The sequence below is a fragment of the Ursus americanus genome, chromosome 33 (assembly GCF_024610735.1).
Source record: "Ursus americanus isolate L20-20 chromosome 33, mUrsAme1.1.p, whole genome shotgun sequence".
NCBI lineage: Eukaryota > Metazoa > Chordata > Mammalia > Carnivora > Ursidae > Ursus > Ursus americanus.
In genome coordinates, this window is record NC_142159.1 from 14,087,782 (window position 1) to 14,109,504 (window position 21,723).

The window sequence follows — 21,723 nt, forward strand, 5'->3', positions numbered from 1 at the left end:
CCCCAGCCCAAAGGGATGGACCGTAGCTAATGGTGGCCACTTCGGGAGGTGGGAGAGTATCCAGGCCTGCCCAGGCCTCTCCCTGGCCCTGGGAATGATGGGAATATCTCTTCGGCTCACAGACACTGTTCAGGAATGGTTGACTAGATGGCCGGCCAGGCCCGGACGGGGCCGGGGACAGCCACCCACCTGTTGCACACGATGGCGATGACGACCACAGCGATGAGGAAGACCAGGCCCGCCGCCGAGGAGCCGATGATGAGAGGTAGCTTCTCCTGGATGCTTGTCTGGTACTCGGCTGGGGGAGAAAGCACGTGGCGCGTTGTCAGCCCGGCTCTGGGGGTCCTAGAGCCCCCCACCCCGCCTGGTCTCCTGTGATCCCCAGATTCCGTTCCTGCTGCTGAGAGAGCCCCTGTCCCGTGCCCAGACGGAGAACGAGCCGGCACTCACTCACAGGTAACCTCGGAGAGTCCGTGCACTGCTCCAACCCTTAGTTTCTCCTCTATCAAACGGGCATGATACCTCGATGTTGATACGAAACCAACAATAGTAAGAAGCTGACATACAGAGAGGCAGCTGTAAGCACAGACTTTGAGGCCAGACCCCGGGTTTGAGTCCCGGCAGGGCCTTCCCGTCTGTGATCTCCGGTGAAGCGACTTACCTCTCTGCGGCTTAGTTTCCTCATCTGTAAAGTGGGGCGAATAGTCCCCCCTCAGAGGGCTGTCGTGTAAAGCGCTTAGAAGGACAGGCGGCAGGAGAGTGACCACCCAGTAAATATGAATTATTATTGTTATTGAGTGTTTTTATTTTTTGGTCACGGTGCTAAGTATGTGTTGTATCTTGCTTCTCAGAGTAGTCCTGTGACTCAGTGCCTATGAGCACGCCATTTACAGACGAGGGCACTGAGGCTGAGCGATGCCATGACTGGCTTGTGGTCACATGGTGAGAAAGCGGCCAAAGCCAGCAGGTGAACCCAGGTCTGTGTATGGGCTTAAATGAGATAATGCATAAAATGCCCTCAGCACTGGCCCAGGTCCTGGAAACCACTCAGCACATTTTCAATGCCATCAACACCATCGCTGTTTTTAATTTTATTATTATTACTTCTCGTTTGCTTCCATGATGAGACAAGAGCTTGTTGGGAGTCAGGGACCGGGTACGTTCTGGGTCCTTAGCACCAGCGTGCATTTGCTGAGTTAATAAAGAAAGGATCTTGGGACAGTCCCCCACGTCCCAGGTCAATGACATGCATCCAACATGCAAGAGGGCCTAGAAGGGTGAACATGCTGGTCACAAGGAGGTGGGGTTTTACAGGTGCTGTTGGCATCCTGGAAAGATGGGGGAGCCATTAGGGAGGATGCTTGTGGTAAGACGAGAATTCATGGGTCTAGGAGACTCTGAGATGTTCAGCTAGGCAAAGGCCGAGGCCCGGGACCAGTGGTTAAAGCAGATGCTACGAGAGGACGCCGGAGTCTGGTTATAAGTAAAGCTACCCTGGAGCTTGGCTGGTTGGTGAAAGGGCTGCCAGACTCCCGGCAATGACAGCTATGACCTTACCTACTATCCGGTGAGCGCTAACTACGTGTGAGGCATATTGCTAAGTTTCTATACATCTAGTCCCAACTTGACACTAGTTTGATAACGATGATGATGACAATGAGAGAGTTGTCATCATCCCCATTTATAGATGAGAAAACTGAGACTCAGAGCTGCTCAGGGCCACACAGTTAGGGCTGAATCAGCTGTATAATTTCCATCTGTCTGGCATCAGAGCCCATACTGTTAACTCTGCTGCTCCTCAGAGATTATTAGAGCAGGAGAGGTACTCAGAGACCATGGGGTCCTGGACTGGGAGACACACAGCATGTGGGCTGCAGCCTCCCCTTCTCTTGCCCAGGGCAGACATCACTAATCCATCCCAGCACTTCTTCCTGCTGAACTTCAGAATTTTTCTCAATCCAGCTGCAAGTCACTGGAGTCATGCACGGATAAAACAGGTGTGCTCTCAAAGATCGAATATGATGCTTTCATTTTGTAGCTGAGAAAAATTTGGACCAGGGAAGGGAAGTGACTTGCTCAGAGTGTCTCTGCAAATTAGGGCTGAGCTCCTGAGAGTCCTCCGAAAGGAAGCCCCCTGGCAGACAGGATGGCAATGGGGGAGTCCACGTGCGTTCCAGCCACAGACACGGGGCCTCTCTGGATGGCTCGTTCCCGAGCAGCAGGGAGGGTTGACGTCTAGAAGAGGGGGTGCCCTTTCTGATTCGCACAAAGGCACTTGGAAGGAACGGGAGCCTTCGAGTTCATTCTGTTTGCCCTCCTCTTGCCCTCTGGGTGTTGCTCACCTTCTGTCATGGTCTGGAAGTACATCTTGCCGCTGTAGCGCCCGTAGCCCGCCACGGTGCGTGCCCGCACCTGGAAGACATAGATGGCGCCGGCTTTGAGGCCCTGCACAGTGACCGTGTTGGTGGGGCTTTTTATGGCTGTGGCGTTGTACTCACTGAGCTCCTGCCGAGGAACAGAGAAGACCATTAGCAAGGCTGCTGCCCACGGTGGGCCCAGAGCCCACTCCTGCCCCTGGGGGCGGGGTTGGCCACTGGAAAAAACATCTGTCATTCCCAATTCTTCACTCCCTCCCTGTAAGAGAATCACACACCCATACTTTCTGCATGTGACTTCCCACAAAAGAAGGCAGAGTGTATTTCTCTGCCTCGTGGATGCCGAATTTGTCCATGAGTCTTGCTTTGGTCCTTGGAACATTCTAGAGGACATGATGCAAGTGGAGGCTTTACAGGCGCTTGCTGAGTTCGCTTGGCCTCTTGTGCTCCTGCCTTCAGCCAGGACGGGGCTGAACCTGGGTAACAGCTGGTTCCAGAATGAGAAACATGTAGGGAAGACCTTGACCTAACTCCTAGGCTGAAACAGGGCCACCTCGGTTGACCCACAGACTCCAACCAATGAGCAAGAAAAACAGGCGCTTGGAAACCATTGTGTTTGGGGGACTGTAGATTTTGCAGCCCCCTTCTCGGTGATAGCTGACTAATACACAGATGCTGAGCGGCCACCGCGTGCAGCCCGGGAGGCCTAGGCTGTGAGTTCTTGGAGACAGCAGGGAGAGGGCCTACTTTACCCACTTCCGCATCCCCCTTCCTGCCCCATGCCTTGATAGGGTAGGTGGAGGGACCTGTGCTGAGCCACAGCACACTTGAGTGAGGCAAGAATTAAGGCCCAGATGGGGAAAGTGACGTTCAAGGTCATGTAGGAGCTGGTGGCTGCTCTGGGACTCAAAACCAGGCTCCCACGTGGAACCACCTCTAAGGTCCCAGGTTTGAGTACCCAGGACCTCGTGTTCCCTCCTTCGAGAGCTGCAGAATGCCAGTTCTGACCGGAGTCCTGCCCAGGGCGACGCAAGGAGTGCGGGACAAGACCAAGATGAGCTGCTGCGTGGGAACGGAGCTGTGGCTGAGCAGGACGCAGCGTCTGCCAGTCTAGACGATGCTCATTCAGACAGCTGTCAGCCACCCCCCAAGCCTTCCCTAAACACCCTCTTTGCACGAGGCCCTGGGGACTCCAAGGGACGAAGGCACGGGCACGGGATTCAGAGAGCTCAGTTCAGAAAAACAAACAGTATGGAGACTTCGGCCCTTCGAGGATCACAAACGCCTGAGAAGCTGATGAAAGCTATGAACCTCTGTGCAGAAAAATGCACACCGGATTGTGCATGCCGGGCACGCACACGTGCGCTGCAGAGCCCTTGAAAACGCTCTCAAAACCAACAGCTTCAGTGTGCGCAATGTCACTACGGGCACCAGAGCCTAGAGGTTAAGATCACAAATTGGAGCCAGACTTCCTGGGTTCAAGTCCTGACTCTCCTACTTATTACCTTTGCGACCTTGGGCAAGTTTCTTAACCTCTCTTTGCCTCTTCATCATCTGTAAAATGGGGATAATAATGGTCACAGCCACCTCCGAGGGCTGTTTAGAGGATAAAATGCATTAATATGAATAATGCGCTGATACAGTGGGCTGGGGGCACGTGAGCTCGCCTGGGTGGGGGCCATCAGGTGAAGTCAGGCAACGCTCTCTGCAGAGGGGGGTTCTGCAATGGAATTTCGAAGAATAAACAAGTCACCCAGATCAAAAAGGGGGAGTGCATGCTTGGCAAGGAGTATCAGGTGCAAAGGCAAGGAGGTGAGAAAGAACTTGAGATATGGGGGTTAGAGAAGGGGATGACCTGTGAGAGCCTCCTCCCCACCCCTTCACACCTCCCAGGGGCAGCAGCACATATGAAGTCTCTTTTCTTGAGCCAGCTCTTCTGCCGCCTCTGCCAGGAAACCTGCTTGACCTCTCAGCCAGATGTGCCTCCCCTCCTCTGAGCCCTGGAGCACTTGCGTGGATGCCCTAGGAGGGGGTTTCTGCTACGTCCCCTCATCCTGGGCAGCGGCTGATTGCATAACCTTGACTGTAAACTCCCGAAGGCAGGGGCTGTGTTTTATTCCCCTGTACTAAGCACAGAAGCCTGCACACATAGCCCTGCTCCAATGCCCACGGGGTGAAGGCTGGACTCCTCAGCTTGGCGTTCTAGAACCTTCATGACTCACCCTTTGCCGGTCTTGCCTGCCACAACCCCAGTATCCTCCACGCTCTAGTCATACCCAAAGGCTTTCCTAAACTCCCTTTCTTGGTAGGGCTGCCAGATTTAGCAAATAAAAATGTATGATGTTCAGTTAAATCTGAATTTCAGAAAAACAATGAATAATTTCTTTTGTATAAGTTCTTCCCATGCAATATTTAAAACACAATTATACTAAAAAATTATTTAAAAAAATTTAAATGTAACCGGTGTCCTATATTCTATTTGGCAACCCTACCTTCCCTGGACACTCTGAGCCTTGGCAAGTGCTGTTTCCCCTCTGCGAAATACCCTTTCCCCATCTGCTGTTCATCGAGACTTAGTACAAGTACCACCTTTCCTGGGAAAACTTCTCAGATGTCCCAGAGAGAGTTGCAGGTCCATTGCCTCCTCTCCCACCTGTTGTTCTGATATGCATGTGTTTTCTCTAAGAACTGTGGGTTTCCCGAGGGCAGAGACCTTGTCTCATTCATCTCCGGGACCCGCAGGCTCAACACCCGTAGGTGCTCACTAACTACCGCCGATAAAAAATGAGTGAACATCGTAGACTCAAAAAAAAAAAAAAAAAAAAAAAAAAAAAAAAAGCCATGAACGCATGTTGCAGTACCAAGATTGTCCACTAGGTACCGCCAGCCAACATGGAATCTGCTCTGGTTTGACAAGGGGATGGATTCTGCAGACTGAGTGGGTTGGGTGTCCACTTAGAGAGGATGGAAGTTTTAAGTTCCTGATTATAGGAGGGAGCTGGGAAGTAACTGCCAGTGGCGTGGGTGCCTCAGGAGAATGAGGAATGAACCTCGTGGATCGCTTCCCTAAAGCAGGGAACAGGACAGAGCAGGGGATCGAAAGTTATTTCAAATGCCGATTCTTCCCCTTACTTGCACTGTGACCTTGGAAAGACCCTTCACTCCCCTGGGCCCCTGTTTTCTACTCCAGAAAAGGAACAACAAATGCCAGCCTCTCAGGGTTGTTGTGATCGGGTAACATCTGGCACAAAGGAGCTGCTCTAGACATATTTGCTCCCCTCTCTCCTCCGCCATGGCTGGAGCACCTTTATCTGAATTAGGACTAAACGCCAACGGGTTAAGGGAAGAAATTTAGTACTAAATTCACCAGTCCCGGGGCACGTGTGTGGCTCGGTCAGTGAAGCGTCAGACTCTTGATTTCGGCTCAGGTCATGATCTCAGGGTCGTGAGATCAAGCCCCACATCGGGCTCTGCGTTCAGCGTGGAGTCTGCTGGAGATGCTCTCTCTCCCTCCCCCTCTGCCCCTCCCCCCACTCACACTCACTCTCTAAATAAATAAATAAAATGTTAAAAAAAAAAAAAGAAATCTACCCGTCCTTAGTTTGAATCCTTACCCGGAGATTATGGGACAGTGAGGCACTGGGTGCATTTCTTAAGCCCTATGGGCCTTGGTCTTCTCATCTTTAAAGTGGGATAACACCACCCTATGCCACACAGAATGGGTGTGGAGATTCAATAGGAAAAAAATGGGTAAAGCTTTTAGCATACTCTCCAGCACACATAAGGACTTGATAAATATTGGCTATCGCCCTCATCGTTATCAACACCGTGACAGGGCAAGCCTTCGCTGATGTTCATGAAATGAATAAGTGTGAGAACAAACCTCTCCATGTCCAACCTGGACAACCGTCCCCACTGCTCCACGTACCCTGGACAACAACCAATGAAGCCTGGACTTTCATAGCTCATCCCCATCGCCCCCAACCTTCCTCCCCTTCCGCTCTGCAAGTGGAAATTTCTGTTGAATAAACACAAATCGCTGAGGCCTACGGGGGCCCATCTGCCATAGGTGGCCCCACAAATGAATCTTCTCCTGGAGCGCTGGGGGAGCCAAAGGGGGCATGAACCTCCGAGCTCTGGGGCAGCTGCCAAAGGAGGCCACCTCCCCCAGGACGCTGGAGCCGATGGAAACAGCCAGCGCCGGTCTGGCCAACACCATTCGTCAGCGGCATCCAGAAGCCTTCCAGCAAAGTGGTTTTTAGCTCCGGGCTCCGGGCAGGCTGGGAAATCCCCAGTGGAGCTGGGGAAAGGCCAAACGGGGAGCCCGCTCCAAAAAGAGCCCTTTCTAAAGCAGGAAGGGAGGAGTGGGAAAGATAGTGGGGGCGGGGCCCCCACGGGTCGGCAGGGCTGGCTGCCGAGCTCCCCTACCTGGGGAGATCTGCAGCCTTCATTAAAGAAATCAATTGCAGGCACCGGGAGGATTCCGAAGTGTTTGGGAAGAGCCGGCTGCGGACTTGTCAGAATCCATCCCGCATTCTGGCTGTCCCTCCCGACGGAAGCCTGAGAGGCTGGGGACCGAGACTGCTCCGACCCCTGTCTGCCGTCTCCTCTGACACTTGCCGTCAGCTCCTTTTTCCTTCTCTCCTTAGACATGCCATCGTCCTGATTCTGTCCATCCGGTTCTGTTTTATCTCTGCACACCCTCCTGTCTGTTCTTGGCCGTACCTTTCCACCCCTGGCAAGCCTCGCCCCTGTATCTCCACATCACAAACCCACCCTGGCCCCAGGAAAAGGCACCACCAGCCGTTGGGAGCTGTCCTCCACACTTCCCTGGTCCCCTGAGTTTCCAAATACCGTCTGAATCTGTTGGCTTTCACCATCTCTGCTGCCAGCCCCTACTCCCTGCCACCGTCGTCTCTCACTTAGTGTCCCATGAGAGCCCTCTAAAGGGTCTGTGTCCCCAGAACTCCTTTACAGTCTATTCTCCACACAGCAAGCTACAGGGATCTTTAACATAATCTGAGTCAGATCACACCATTCCAGAACCTTCTGATGGCTTCCCATAGTACTTTAAATTGAATCCAGACTCCAAAGGCGTAGAAGGCCCACCACAACCCAGCCCTGTCTCCCTCTCCAACTCCTTCCCTACTAATCTTGCTGTTGTTCATATTGCTCCTCCACACTTGCCTTCTCCTGCCCCAGGGCCTTTGCATGTGCTGTTCTTGCTGTCTGGAATGACTGCTCTCATCACTCGTCTGTCTGGTGAACTCCTAGCATCTTTCAAGGCTCAGCTCAAATGTCACTAGAATGATTTACCCTCACTTGACCCAGATCATGGGTCCCTCCTTGGTGTCCATAAGGACCTTTGTTGGCCCTTCTGTGACTGTGCTACAATTGGTCTCATGGCTATTTATGTCTGGATCTGTCTTTTCCCCTGGACTGCGAAGGCCTTGAGGCCTCTGGGCATGTCTGGCTAATTGCAGTATTCCCAGTACTGAGCCCAGGGCCCAGCCCAAAGTTGGCGACAGTGAATATCGAATGAACTGGTGTCCATCTCTCACTGGCAGATGCCAAGCTGCCTCTTACTGCGCCCCAGGCCCCGGGAGGAGGGGCTGACAGAGTAGGGCCATGTCTCACCACACTCGTAACTCAGGCCTGTCCCTCTCTGGCCATTTGTACCTCAGATCCTCCTTCAGAGCCTGGTCCTGTCCACCTTTACACAGTCATCCCAGAAGCATCCCAGAAGGCAGGAGAGCCAGGTGAGGAGAGAGAGCATAGGCCCAAATCCTTGCTCTGCCACTTAGCAGCTGGGTGCTCTTGGACAAGTCGCACAACTCTCTGTGCCTCAGTTTCCCCTCCCGTCCACTGGGGTGAATGGCACTACTGTGAGGAGGAACGAGATGATGGAGGCGGTGAGCAGGTGGTGGCCGCGGCTGCTGCAGGGCCTGCGGGTCCTGCCCCCGTGGCAGAGGCCTGGGGATGCCGGGCCGCCGCAGAAAGTAGGGCAGAGCTGCCTCCCGGTTCACACCTCCAGCAGCCTCCCCAGCCCCTCCCGTCTTGGTAGGAAATGGGCCGGCGGCAGGACCCGCGCTGGGATTCCTCATTTCCGCTCTGGTCTTCGGGGACAAACACTTTCAGTTCCGTTTAATCATAAAGCTTCTTAATTAGCGTTTTTTTTTTTTCTTTGTTGAATTCTGAGTTGCTAAGCTGTCCCCGCCAGAAGGGGTGGAAATGCTGGTTTCTGCAGGGCCTGGGGCTTCCGGGGCCTGGGAACAGCTGGTCTGGCTCATGCTACAGGACACCTGGCTCCTTCAAGGCCCTCGAGGGCCCAGCGAGGACCGGAGCCGCTTCCCTCACATCATCCTCAGCTCAGGCCATCCAACAGCGCCTCTTGAGCACCTACTGTGTGCCAGGCTGGGGAAACAGCAGACGGTAAGGCAAGGTCTCCACCCTGGAGGAACAGGCCCTGGGAAGGGATCTTTTCACTTATTCCTTCAACCAATATTATCAAGTGTCGCTTTGGTGCCGGGCGCAGGGTGCTGGGGAGAAGACGGTGAATGGGACAGATGTGGTCCCTGGCCTCTCAGAAGGCACTGCCTAGAGCAAGGGACGAGCAAGGACACAGCAATCACAAACCAGCTGCGTGAGGCTGGATAGGAGTTTGACGGCCTCCCGGGACTCATCAGGATTGGGCCGAGCCGGGGTCAGCAGAGTGGAAGGGTGGGGCTGGGCCTCACAAGGCAGGGCTCCAGCAGGAAGGCTGGATCTGCTTCCCTCTCTCTTCGTCTCAGCCGGGGGGGAGAGGCTTCCTATCCATTTCCAGGCCCCAACCCTCAACCAAAGCACTTCCTATAGTCATTCACACCTTAGTCTGAATGCGATCCCAATGACAATTTTCCCAGAGGCCCTTGCAGCCTCTGTGCCTCAGGATGCAGGGAAGAAAACTCTCCAGTCACAAAGAGGGTTTCCTGGACCTCTGATGTCCCGCTGCTGTATCCGCCCCCTGGCTCCTACACTGAGCAGGCCCCACGTTCAAATGTACCGGCCTCACCTGGCCTCACAGGTAGTAGCTCTTGCCCACCATACGGCACGCACGGCAGACGGGAGGAAGGGAAAACACACTCTGCTGGGGCCGGGAGCTGTGCTGGGCACCACCCCTGCCTTTCCTCCTTCACCTGCGCAGCCCCTAGTCAAGAGACGCAATCTCCTTTGGACGTGACACAGGAGGAAACTGAGGCTCACAGAGGTTAAGATGCCTGCCCAAGGTCACACGGCCGGGTCTGGATGGACCTGGGATCTGAACCTATGGCTTCCCATTCCTAGTCCAATGCTCCTCTACGACACCAGTGGCTTCCAGCCCCGGCTCCTTGGGGGGTAACAAGGGTCTGGTTTAAAAGCTCAAAGAGAAATCGCTCTCTCCCCATACAAATGGCGGCCAGGCAAATGAAAACAAGTGTTTTAGCTGGAATCTGAGCAACACGGGGACGGAGCTCTAATCGCACCCTGGACAGAAGCTCTCTTGTGCAGTTTTAAATCTCTGCTTCAGATGGGTGAAGCTTTTTGGGAAACCAGTTTTTCAGAACCTCAGGCCCACTGAAGCCAAGAGGAAGGGTCTCGGTGAGGAAAGGGCCATGACCGTCGTTGTCTTTTACTGAGATTGCTGGCCCGGCGCCCCAGACCAACAAAAGCACGACTAAGAGAGGTCAAAGCACCTGCCTGATGTCCCACAGCTGGGGAGGACCGGAGTCAGAACTGAGCCAGGCAGCCTGACTCCGAGGCCAGTGCTCTCTCTGTGTCCAGTCTCACGCGATGGTAGAACCCCTGGCCCCAGGGAGGTGGGGGTGGGGGTGGGGAGTGCGCCCGGGAGCATGGGTACCTTCTCATAGTACTGCAGCTCATAGTCCAGGATGACACCGTTGGGCTGGTCAGGCTGGGACCACGACAGGGTGATGCTGTCCACGGTGCGGCTCACCTGGTGCATGATGGACACGGCCGATGGAGCTGGAAGAGAGGTCAGAGGTCAGGGGTCAGGGGTAGCAGGAGAGGGTGCAGCCTCTGGCCCCACTTTAGAGGTGCCCGCAAGGACAGAGTGGAGGATCAGAGAGGGGAAGGCTTCTGGCTGAAGCCACACAGCCTGCCTAGGGGGCTGACGGGGGCAAAGGGGCTTGTGGAGGACGTGGGTGCTGCTTTCATGAGGCACCAGCAGATCTCAGACACAGACGATGCTGGCCGTCCCTGGGGAGAGATAGATGCCCTGGGCCCTTCTCTGGCCCGGCCCAACGCAGCTGGATGGAGGGTGTTCATTCTCTCTGAGCGCTTACAGCCTACTGGACTGGGGAACTTACAGACCCAAGACAGGATGATGGGGCTCTGGGAGAGGCGAGCGGAGAGGGTGGGAGATTCCCTCGTTCCTTCTGCAAGTGCCTACTGTGCGCCAGGGATCTAGCACTGAATACAAATGTCCGCCAAAAATAAATTTATAAAAATAAATCCACAGCTCCTATGGAAAACAGTTTGGCAGTTCCTTCAAGAGTTAAGCATAGCTTTACCACATGACCCAGCATTTGCACTCCTAATTTTCTATCCCCAAGAACTGCAAGCAGGTCCTCCAACAAACACCTGTACACGACTGTTGAGAGCAGCACGGTTCCCAGTAGCCAAGAGCCGGGAAGCCCCAAGGCGTTCCTCCGCGGACGAAGGGACACACGGATCGTGGTGTATCACCATAGACTCCTAGCTAGCTGTAGAATAAATCCCGTACCACATAGGCTACAGTGTCGATGGACTTCAAAACATGCAAAGGGACGGACACAGAGGTCCCATATTTTATGAGTCCGTTCGTATGCCATATTCAGAGTAGGTAAATCCATCCATAGATAGCAAGCGGTTGGGAAGGGAGGAAGGGAGAATGTTCTGGGCCCAGACAGAGGTGGTGGTCGCACAGCACTGGGAAGGCCCTGAATGCCACTGAATCGTACACGTTAAAACGGTTCATCGTATATAAATTCGACCTCAACAAAATCCCTCCCTCCGTCGCTCCCTCCCCCTAGCGCGGCTAGTGTCATCATGGAGGTTAAAGGAAGGGGACAGGAAGTCAGGGGAGGCCTGGGTAGTGCTGGGAGGACTCTTGGAAATAATTTAGTCCCGTCCCTTCGTTCTATTGATGTGGAAGCTGAGGTCCAGGGACGAGTTGCGAGCTGCCCTTTTTCTGGATTCCTATTTCCTGTTTCACCGGGGCCTGTGTTTCTCGCCTCCTTCTCAGGTGGAACGAACCTGTGCAAAGCACCTACTGTGCGTCACCCGCAGCCCGGGGCCCTTCACACCTGTTCCCTGAGCTGATCGTTGGTGAGGGGACAGTATCGGGCCCACTGACAGGCGAAGACGCCAAAGGTCAGAGGAGCAAGTGGCTTCTTGGGATCACACAGCCCTCACGTCCTCGGTAGGGGAGCTGGGATTTGAACCCAGTTCTGCTGGGGCAGGGCTCGGCCCATGAGTTGGATAGGGGCAGGGGTGGACTCCTGACATGGTGTGACCGGAGTGGGTGTGACACGGTGTGACCGGAGTGGGCCTCCTTGCCTCTCCGGGCCTGAGGTTTTCATGGTCTCAGGAGCAGCTGAGGGCTCCTGGGCCAGTCTGTGGCAAGCAGATGCTCTGTCTCGGCCCACACAGGCTGTCTGAAGGTTGCGACGGACCCTTTTCCTCCTCATGCACATCTTGCTTCCCAGGTGCTTTGTACGGATGTGAGTATGGAACGGGGGCCGGTAGGAGCCCATCGGGCCTTAAAGCCTGGCAATGACTCACCTGTCCCCTGCTGTTTCTGTCCCTTCAGCCCCAGGGTGGAGGGAACGTTGTGTTGCTTAGAAGACCCAGGCTCTACTCCCTGGCCTGCCGCTCACTGACTGTGTGACCTTGGGCAAGCTGTCCCCCACCTCTGCTCCTGGTTTCTTCCTCTGCACCACGGGCAGGCTGCAAGATCCCCGAGGTCCTGCAGCTCGAACGCTCCCTGCCTGTCCTTCCTGGGCAGGCCTCGGCCTGGCGGTCAATCAGCCCAGAGGCCAGCAGTAGCCTAGCAGGTCCGGCTTCCCTCTAGCATCCCGAGTACCTGTGGGAAATTGGCCCAAGACCCCCGAGACAGGGCGGCAGCACCAGCAAGAAGGACTTGGACCTTGGTCCCGGTGTCCCTGACAAGCCTCAGTTTCTTCTGCACCCGAGGGAGTGCTGTCTGTCCTGCCTCTTGGGAGGATCAGGACCCTGCTCCCTGCAGTTTCCTCCTCAAACAGGGGGACTCTGTCTTCCTTACTGCCTCCCAGAGAATCAAGAGACCCCAATGTGAGCGAAGGGCCCCGCTAACCATTGTTGATTGAGCACCTACGACGTGCTGGGCACGGTGCTATGCCCTGGACACGCACTAACCCATTTAATCCCCACCACAGCCTCGAAAGCAGACCTCCTTCAGCCCATTTTGCAGATGGGGAAGCTGAGAATGGAGTGTCTTGCCTGAGGCTCTATATAGAGTAAGTGGCAGCACAAAGCAATACATTCTCACCAGATGCTCGGGGATGGGAGGTGACGTTTCTCGGGCTCCATGAAGTCACTTGAAGGACTTCCGGGGCTGCGTATACATGTATCATAGTAACAATGATAAACACTGACTGAGCCCTTACTCTGTGCCCACACTCTTCTAGGCTCTTTACGCCTGCTAACAGAGGTGTGACAGAGAATTCGCACAATTGCCCCATTAGCTGGGGGCTACTAACAGCCCCAGTCTATAGATGGGGAAACTGAGGCTTGGGGCTGTTCAGTAACCTGCTCAAGGGTCATGCAGCAGGCAGTGCTGGGCCAGACTCAGGGTCCTCACTAGCCCAGCACCCGGCTCCAGGGAGATGCTCCCCGGAGACTAGTGAGGTTAACTGCTAGAGCCCAGGGGAGGGGCAGTCAGAGTACCCGAGTGGTGACTCAGTTTCCTCATCTGTGAAATGAGCCTGAGGGTAACATGCCCTGAGAGCTGTTGGGGGGGCAGATGTGTGAAATCGTGGCCATTGCTCAGTGCGGCTTCTGGCAGGTGGTCAGTTCGGGGAGCATTCGCCCGTGTCCGTGGGTACTTGCCACAACGAGCAGCAGACCTGTGTCACCTCATTCGGTCCTCTCAACAACAATGTGTGTGGGGGGGTTAATAGCCACAATTTGCAGAGGAGGAGACTGAGGCTCAGAGAAGCATGGTGACTTCCCCAAGGCCACACAGCTAGTGAGGCGCTGAGCTGGGCCTGGAGCCGGGTTCTCCTGCCCCAGCTATGCTCCCTGCTGGCCCTCAGCGCAGTCCCTGCCACTGTCCCCTCATTCTCTGACCCCGTCTCCAGCCCAGACCTGTCTCTCCCTCCGGAGCTGAGCACTCTGTTCTGGACTGCCGGAGGCCCTGGCTCCTCCGTGAGGCCGGGCCGTCCACCCTCCGCTCCCGCCTGCTGTGGTCCGCTTCCACGGGCAGAGCGTGCGTCACTGCGTGTCTGTTGTATCTGTGAGCCTTGGACACACGCTGCACGCAGAAGCATGGGTGAGCCGTCCTGCCATCAAGCTGCAACGACGGGACCTCAGTCAGCTGGTGCTTTCTGCAGGGAACTGCACCCTCGGGTGAGAAGATCTCAACCCAGCCCCAGAAAGGCAGTCCAGCTTAGCGGTCGGGAGCCCGAGGTTGGAATCAGACCTGCAGGCAAATCTGCTCCCCACTCCCCAGTGCTGTAGCCTTCAGCGAGTTCTCTCAACCTCTCTGAGCCTCCTTTCCCCCCTGACCAATGCGGACCCTCCCCTGGCAAGGATGTCATGAGCACAAAAGAAGAAATGCACGTAAAGGCTTGACCACGGTGCCTGGTACTCTCAGGAGAGAGGTCTTGTTAAAAACATGTCAAGGGGCACCTGGCGGGCTCATTGGTGGGGTACACGACTCTTGATCTCGGGGTCCTGAGTTTGAGTCCTGCATGGAGCGTAGAATTTCCTTAGAAAAAGACAACATCAGAACATTTCAAGGGGATGGGCAGGGGGGCACCTGGGGGGCTCAGTCGGCTGAGTGTCTAACTCTCGGTTTCAGCTCAGGTCGTGATCTCAGGGTTGTGGGATTGAGCCCCGTACTGGGTTCTGTACTCGGTGGGGAGTCTGCTTGAGTCTCTTCCTCTCCCTCTGCCCCTCCCCCACTCTCACTTGCTCTCTCTAAAATAAATAAATCAATCTTAAAAAAAAAAAAAAGAATATTTCAAGAGTGTAGAATGGTGCCAGGGGCTGATGGCTGGGGGAAAGGAGGAGATGCTGGTCCCAGGGTACAAACTTCCAGCTGTAAGAAGAGTAAGTTCTGGGAGTTAATGTGCAGCACGGTGACTGTAAGAAACAATACCATATTGTATAACTCTACGTTGGTAAGAGAGTAGATCTTAAATGTTACAACCACACACCAAAAAATGGTAATTATGTGAGAGGATGGAGGTGTGAACTACCTTCTGCAGTAATAATTCTGCAATATATACATGTATCAAGACATCACATCGTATACTAAACTTTCATGTTATAAGTCGGTAATGTCTCAATAAAGCATTTCAATTCATGGAGTTGCTATAAGGCCAGCATGATGCTGGGTTCTGGGATTCAAGAGAGGAACCTCTCAGGTCTCTGCCTCCCAGGGGCTCGGGGTCCAACAGGAGAAAGCATATTTGTTTCACACAGTGATTCCCTGCTCCAGGTTGGAGCTCCTGGGTCCAAGCCCCTGGATCAGGACTCGGCCAAGGCGATCCAGGCCTGAGAAGGGGCAACGCTGTTCCCTTCACTTCTCTCCCCCTGATTTCACCGCCCAACAGTGAAGAAAAGTGGCAGCACGTGTCCCTAAAGACTAGTGCACTTTTCAGACTTGAGGGGGCATAAGGAGATGAGCAGGAGACTTTGTGAAAACTCACTTTGCTGGGCACTGCCCCGCCTCTCCCCAAGATTCTGATTCAACAGGTCTGGGATAGGGCCTGAAGATCTGCGTTCTAACAAGCTCCCGGGTGACGCGGATGTTGTTGGCGTGTGGACCACACTTCGAGGAGCAGTGGATTCAGGACCAGAGAAGGAAGGTGACTTGTCCAAGGTCACACAGCAGGCAGGGGCTGGCTCTTACAGCCTACACCAGCTGAATCTTGGTCGAGTACATTTTCCACCCACCACACTGCTTCTCACAGCCTGGCTTCTGCAAAGACTGGCCCTCTCATCTGCCCAGGCTCAACTTCTGGAGCCTGTGGGCATGGAGCGTCTTGAAGCAGGGGGATGAGAAGTGGGTGGGGAGGTGCAGGGCTGAGGCTGCCCAGGAGCCTGCCTTGTCCTGAAGGCACTGGGGAGCCACAGAAGGACTGCAGTAGGCAACCTGCTCCTCAAATAGATAACTTGTCATCTTGACAACGCCTCTATGCCCCATGATGCCCAGCAGAAAAACAAAAGGAAGGCCAACACCTAATACCTGTTCCCTCTGTGCCAGGCGCTCTTCCAGATGCTTTACGTAGTGAACTCCTTTGACACTCATATGGACCCTGTGAGGCAGGTATTATGATGATTATACCCATTTTATAGATGAGGAAATGGAGGCACTGAGGTATGAAGTAACCTGACCACAGTCCCACAGTGAGCAGGCAGCGCAGCTGGGATTTGAACCCTGGCCCGCTCAAGTCCAACACATCCTTCCTTTCGCTGGCTGTGGCTGATACAGGCTGAGCAGGGAGGTCTGGAAACCACTGGACATCAGAGGGCCTCTGAGGACACCCTGGTCCAGCTCCCATCCCATTGGTGCGAAGTGCACTCCGCCCGGCTCCCGCGGACTCTCCTCGCCCACCACCACACAGCCCGCCTCGGCTCCGGGAGCTCAGCTGTTGGTGGGGGCAGGTCCCACACAGCCATGGGGGTCTGGGCTTGGTGGGCTTAGCTGGCAGGCTTGGGTTACAGGCAGCTAACCTGGGCTCTGATCCCATAAGCCCCGTAACCCCGGGCGTGGCAAGGAGGCGGCATTTGCTGGGAAGATGATCAAGGAGGGCCAGTGGGGGCCAAGCAGGGCTGGCCTTTCTCCTGGAATCCGGGGGGATTAATGGGGGAGAAAAGGGAACAGCTGGATGTTCTCCCATCCCTCCTGCCGTCCACCGCCCACCCTGGGGTATCAGGTTTCCCTGTAAGTTGGTCTTCAGGGAATTCTGGTATTTTCAATTACCAGCCGGGCACGCCGGCAGGGGGCTGGGGTCAGTGGTGCCCCGTGACCCCTGCAAGGAGATGGAGCCCCAGGGAGCAAGCACAAAAGAGGCTTGTGGCCGAGAGGGGAAGGGGGAGGCCGGCCAGGCAGGGCCTGTTTGGCTGGAGCAGGTGGTCAGGGGCCCTGCTGCCCCCAGCGAGCCCTGGGGGAGCGTCCAGTCCCTTCATTAGCTGAGACTTGGGGAAGTAGCCTTCCACATGTGCCTCCGTTTCCCCCTCTGGGCATGAGGGGGTTGCATGAGGAGGTCTCTCAGGGCCTTCTGGGACTAGGAGCCATTGACGGGCAGGAAGACAGGAGGCCCGTGACCCTGGCTACCTCTGGAGGGTGTGGCTTTGGACTTCACTCAGCTCCGTCTCCACAGCCCCGAGCTCTGAGGCAGGAAGGAGACCCCCGAGAGTACTCGGCCTTTACCCTCCCCGGTCAGAAGACCCCAGGAGCTTAGAGGAGTAGGGAGAAGTTGCTGGGCATTGGCAGTGTGAGACCCCCACCCCAAGCCCCCGTCTCAGATCCCGCTGCCTCTGTGACATCTTCACTGCTGTGGATAGCCCACTGTGACTTCCCACGGTCCCCTGAATAATGCACAGAGGCTCCACGTGGCCTCTGGGCCCACCTGCCCGGCACCTGCCACCACCTCTGAGCATACGCCCCTCTACTCCCCAGTGCCGTCCACCCTGGCCACCTTTATGTTCCCAATCACACCAAGGCCAACATTCTTTGCTCAGGGCCTTGGCCCTACGGTGTTTCTGCCTGGACGCCTCTTCCCCCAGATCTCCATGACCTCCTCAGAGAGCCCTCCCTGACCACCCACCCCCTGCTGTCACGGGCCATCCCACAGCAGCTTTCTTTCCTTTGCAGTGTTAACAGGGACCTCGTGTCCCTTGTTCAATCCCTTACCCCTAGTGCCTGGGACAGTGTGACAGCGCGTGGCTCAGAGTAAGCACTTATCCATATTACTGGAGGAAGGAAGGAGAGAAAGAAGGGCAGACTCTCTCCTTTTCTAGCACCTTCAGGAACCTGGCTGACTCACTGACCTTGGGGGCTGGAACCTGGAGCAGGGGTTCAGGCAGGAGCCAGGGGAAGGCAGTGCAGCTTGTATGATGGGCACTAAACATTCGCTCTCCCTCAGACCCCAAGCCCACCTGTGATGTGACCTGCTGCGGTGGCCTGGAGGCTCTCGCCGACTAGCCAGCCTACAACAGCACAACAGTCTGTTACAACTGCGTTTACATTCTCCAGGATCTAGATAGCAGGAGCACGTTCCCCGTGACAAGACTCCTGGAATTTCCGGTTGATAATGGGGTCGCTGTTTTGACTGTAGCAATTCAGTAAACTCCTGATGATCCAACTGCAATTCTGGGTGACCTGATCATAACTGTCACAACAGAGTTTCCACAAATAAAACGCTTCCAGAAAATGGGCCTTGTTTCTTTCTGATTGGACCAAACATTTGTGCTGTGGGTAGAAAAAAGGAAAAGCTGAGAACTGGTGTCAAGGTGCACTTTGCTATGAAGAAAAGGAGTCCTGTGGCCAAGAAAGGTAGAGAAACACAGAGTTCTAGACCCCTGCTTGTGAGACCCACATTGTGCACTCCTTTGTTCAAGGCTCTGAGAAGTCCTGCAGAGGAGAGACCCAGTTAACCTGGTAGTTGAGGTCTCCTTTGGCTTCAGAACCCCTTTTTTACATAATAGTTATTAATGTCTTTTGGAAGTAGCAATGTGTGGAACGTTTTGGGGAAAACACCCCCAAAACAACAAAAATCAGGTCTAGGAGATATTGTCTCTTTCCTTGAACGTGAGAAAAGCTCCTGTCTGGGGTGGCTGTTCATCGGCTCATTCACTCTTCCCTTGATTCAGCTTAGATTTGACAGCACCTTCTGGTTGCTACACAGTCAGACGGAGTGAGGTTAATCATGTCTGTTTCACAGATGATGAAAGACAGAGTCAGGTAAAGTCTCCTGCCTGAGGTTCCTCAGCTCAGGGGAGGGATCGGGACCCGGGCCTGCCTGAGTCTACAGCCGGGGCTGATTTGTTCTCCCTGGCTACTTGGCCTGAGTCATGTGCACGATCAGAGCAGGCTAAGGCCAGGCCCTGGGCTTGGTACCACGGACACATCCAGTGGCCCGCCTGCCCATGGGATGCTGGACAGCCTGGATCTTACCTGTGGCTGCTGGATGCGACCCAGGTCTACCCCAGCACCCGGACGAGCAAGGTGGTAAGAGCCTGAGCTTCAAATCAGGTAGCCCAGGCAGCATATCTCGCCCCTCAGTGTCTCAGTTTCTCCTCTGTAGAACGGGGACAAGGGCACGGGTGTTGGGAGGTTATATGAAAACCTGCATGTCAAGTGCTTAGCAAAGGTACAGGTCCAGTCAGGGGCCAGGGGACATCTACCGTATGGGGCTGTCTGGGCCGCTCAGAATCTTCTGGATCTTTTTTAAAAAAGAATTTTATTTATTTATTTAAAGTAATCTCTACACCCAGTGTGGGGCTCGAACTCATGGCCCTGAGATCAAGAGTCGTACACTCTCTGAGCCAGCCAGGCATCCCTGGGCTGCTCACACCTGTAAACAGCACTGTGAGTAGCTGAGTGGTGGTGACGGTGGTGGTGGAAGGGAGAAGACGCAACATTCAGGGTTCAGACCCCAGCTTTCTAATGCCCTGGCGGCTGTGTGACCTCAGGCAAGTTACTTTCCTTTCTGAGCCCAGTTTTCTCACTGTGAAATGGGATGTGGCAGACACGACTTACTACCTGCTCAAACATCCATTCTTTCTTTCTCAAATTAACAAAATCTTGGTTCTTAGCTAGGCACATTATGCCCAAATAAAAGACTACATTTTCCCCAAACTCTCCTGTAGCTACACGTGGCCATGTGACAATAGCATTGCCCACGAGAGATAAAGCTAATGTAATGGATGGGACTACTGGAAGTCTCTCTTAAAGGGAAGGGCCTTCTCACTCCCCTTCCATCCTGCTGCCTGGGACATGGATGTGATAGCTGGAGCTCTCGGAGCCATTTTGGCCCATAAAGACAAGAAGCTATGTATCAGGGAGCCTGGATCCCTGATGATTCCACAGAGTTGCCCAAACTCCCATCTTCTGACATCTTTTACGTATAAGAAAAATAAACTTCCGTTTTGTCTAAGCCACTATGGTAGACTGGTTGTATTATTAATCACCTCCTCGTAACTGCACTCTTTGCCCTATAACCTGTGCCATCCTGCCCCCCTGCTCTGGGCTTAGCCACGTGACTTGCTCTGGTCAATGGGTTATTAGCAAACGTGATCTAAGCAGAAGCTTGACAAGCCCTTGCATGTATCTGCCGGCTGTCTTGGTTCCCTGCGATTCCCACAAGAACGTGCCCAGGCTGACCCGCTGAAGAAGAGACACGCAGAACACAGTGATTGCCCTAGTGGTCCCAGCCAGGACCATCCTGACCATCTGACAGCAGCCAACCCCAAACATGCAATAAAGCCCTGAAAATATCCAAAGATCTGCCGAGTGACCCAGAGTAGATGGGAGTGCAAACCCTTGCATGCACCCCCCCCAGGACCCGCCTGGACGACCTGGAGACCCAGGTGCTAGAAAAATGCTTCTCGCTTTTATGCTGTTGGTGTTGCGGCTGATTGTCACACAGCACTACTGTGGAAGCAGCTCTCTGGTATTTTCTTCCTGTTCTTTGCAGCCAAGCTCAATCTTAACTGATACTCTAGGCCGGCAGTGCCTTCCCTGCAGAAAGCTGGGGGGATCAAAGAGGCTGACGCGTGTGGAGGGCTTGGCCTGGGGAGGAAAGTGCCCTCTCCCTCTCCCTTCATTTCTCTAGGCCTGGGTCTCACCGGGGGCTCTCTTGGCCTATCTCCTTCTGATCCTCTTGGCCCGCAGGGAGAGAAGTAGGTGAGCACATGCTCATGCCAGTTCTAGAGACCGAGCCACTGTATGCCTGTGCCCCAGGAGGGCGGGAGGATCAGAGGAGAACATGCTGGCAGAAGGGGCTTTGGAAAGTTGAAAGTCTTTCCGTGAGAAAGCCATGCAGGTGGAGTCATGGCCGGGGGCCGTGACACCTGGCCAGGGTGTCGGAGCCTGGCTCTGCCACGACCTGCTGTGTCACCTTGGACAGCCACTTACGAACCTCTCTGGGCCTCAGTTTACCTCTCTATAAAAAAAGAGGTTTGCACCCCAGGGCCCCTGACAGTGCTAATGTGCTTTAACTTGGCTTCTGTTACCTTCGGCAAGAGGCAGGATAATGACCCCCAAAGATGCCCACGTCCTGATCCCAGAATCTGTGAATATGTTACCTTACACGGCAAAAGGGCTTTGCAGATATGATTAAGGTTATGGTCCTCGAGATGAGGAGATTATCCTGGATTATCCAGGTAGACCCAATGTAATCTATTGAGTCCTTAAAGGAAAAGACGCTTTTCCAGCCGAGAGTCAGAGAACCAGAGGGCCGGAGTGTGAAGAAGGCCTGAAGCCCCGTTGCAGCTTCTGAGATGCAGGGGCCACGAGAAGGAACTGCAAAGAGGGCCCTGGGGCGAAGGGTGGCTCCCAGTCGGCAAGGACAGGGACACGTCACTCCTACCATTCCACGGCACTGAGTTCTGCCGACACCTGAACGAGCAAGGAAACGGATCCTCCCTTAGCGGCGTCACGAAGGAACGCCGCCCTGCCAGCAGCTTGATCTGGGCCCGCTGAGATCCAGGCAGGTCTTCTGCCCTACAGAGCCAGGAGACGTGGACTGTGGCTCGTTCTCAGTGGCTAAGTTTGTGGCATTTTGTTACAGCAGCAAGAGGAAACAAAGACCCCTTCTGGTTTCGTGTGAAGCCTAGTTGCACACCTCATCCACTGCCTATGTGCTGGGTGTTCTGTCTACGTGATCGCTAATCCAGCCACCATCCCGCAAAGCCGGAGTGACAGACCGACGCCCACTCTGCAGGTGAGGACCCCGAGGCTGGGAGGAGCGAAGCCGCCCACGCAGCCCGGTCCCACAGTTAAGACAGGGCTGTGCTGGATGAGGGCTAAGCCCAGCACTGATGACGCCTTTTTGCCCACATGACCCACTAGGACGTGACAACAGGGAACTTCCTAACTAGTCAATTTCCTGTTCAG

At 54.6% G+C, this 21,723-nt stretch overlaps 1 protein-coding gene across 3 annotated transcripts in view; it reads right to left on the bottom strand.

Annotated features, from left to right (window-relative positions):
* EPHB2 (EPH receptor B2) overlaps positions 1 to 21,723 on the bottom strand; it is a 182,259-nt gene that overhangs the window by 15,749 nt on the left and 144,787 nt on the right. For 2 of the 3 annotated variants that reach the window (XM_045782561.2, XM_045782560.2), the window contains exons 6-8: positions 10,252 to 10,376; positions 2,343 to 2,505; positions 190 to 298 (exon numbers count right to left, since the gene is read on the bottom strand). In XM_045782561.2, the coding sequence (XP_045638517.1) occupies positions 190 to 298; positions 2,343 to 2,505; positions 10,252 to 10,376 (397 nt within the window). The remainder of the gene's footprint in view (positions 1 to 189; positions 299 to 2,342; positions 2,506 to 10,251; positions 10,377 to 21,723) is intronic. The other variant, XM_045782559.2, reaches the window with a different exon arrangement.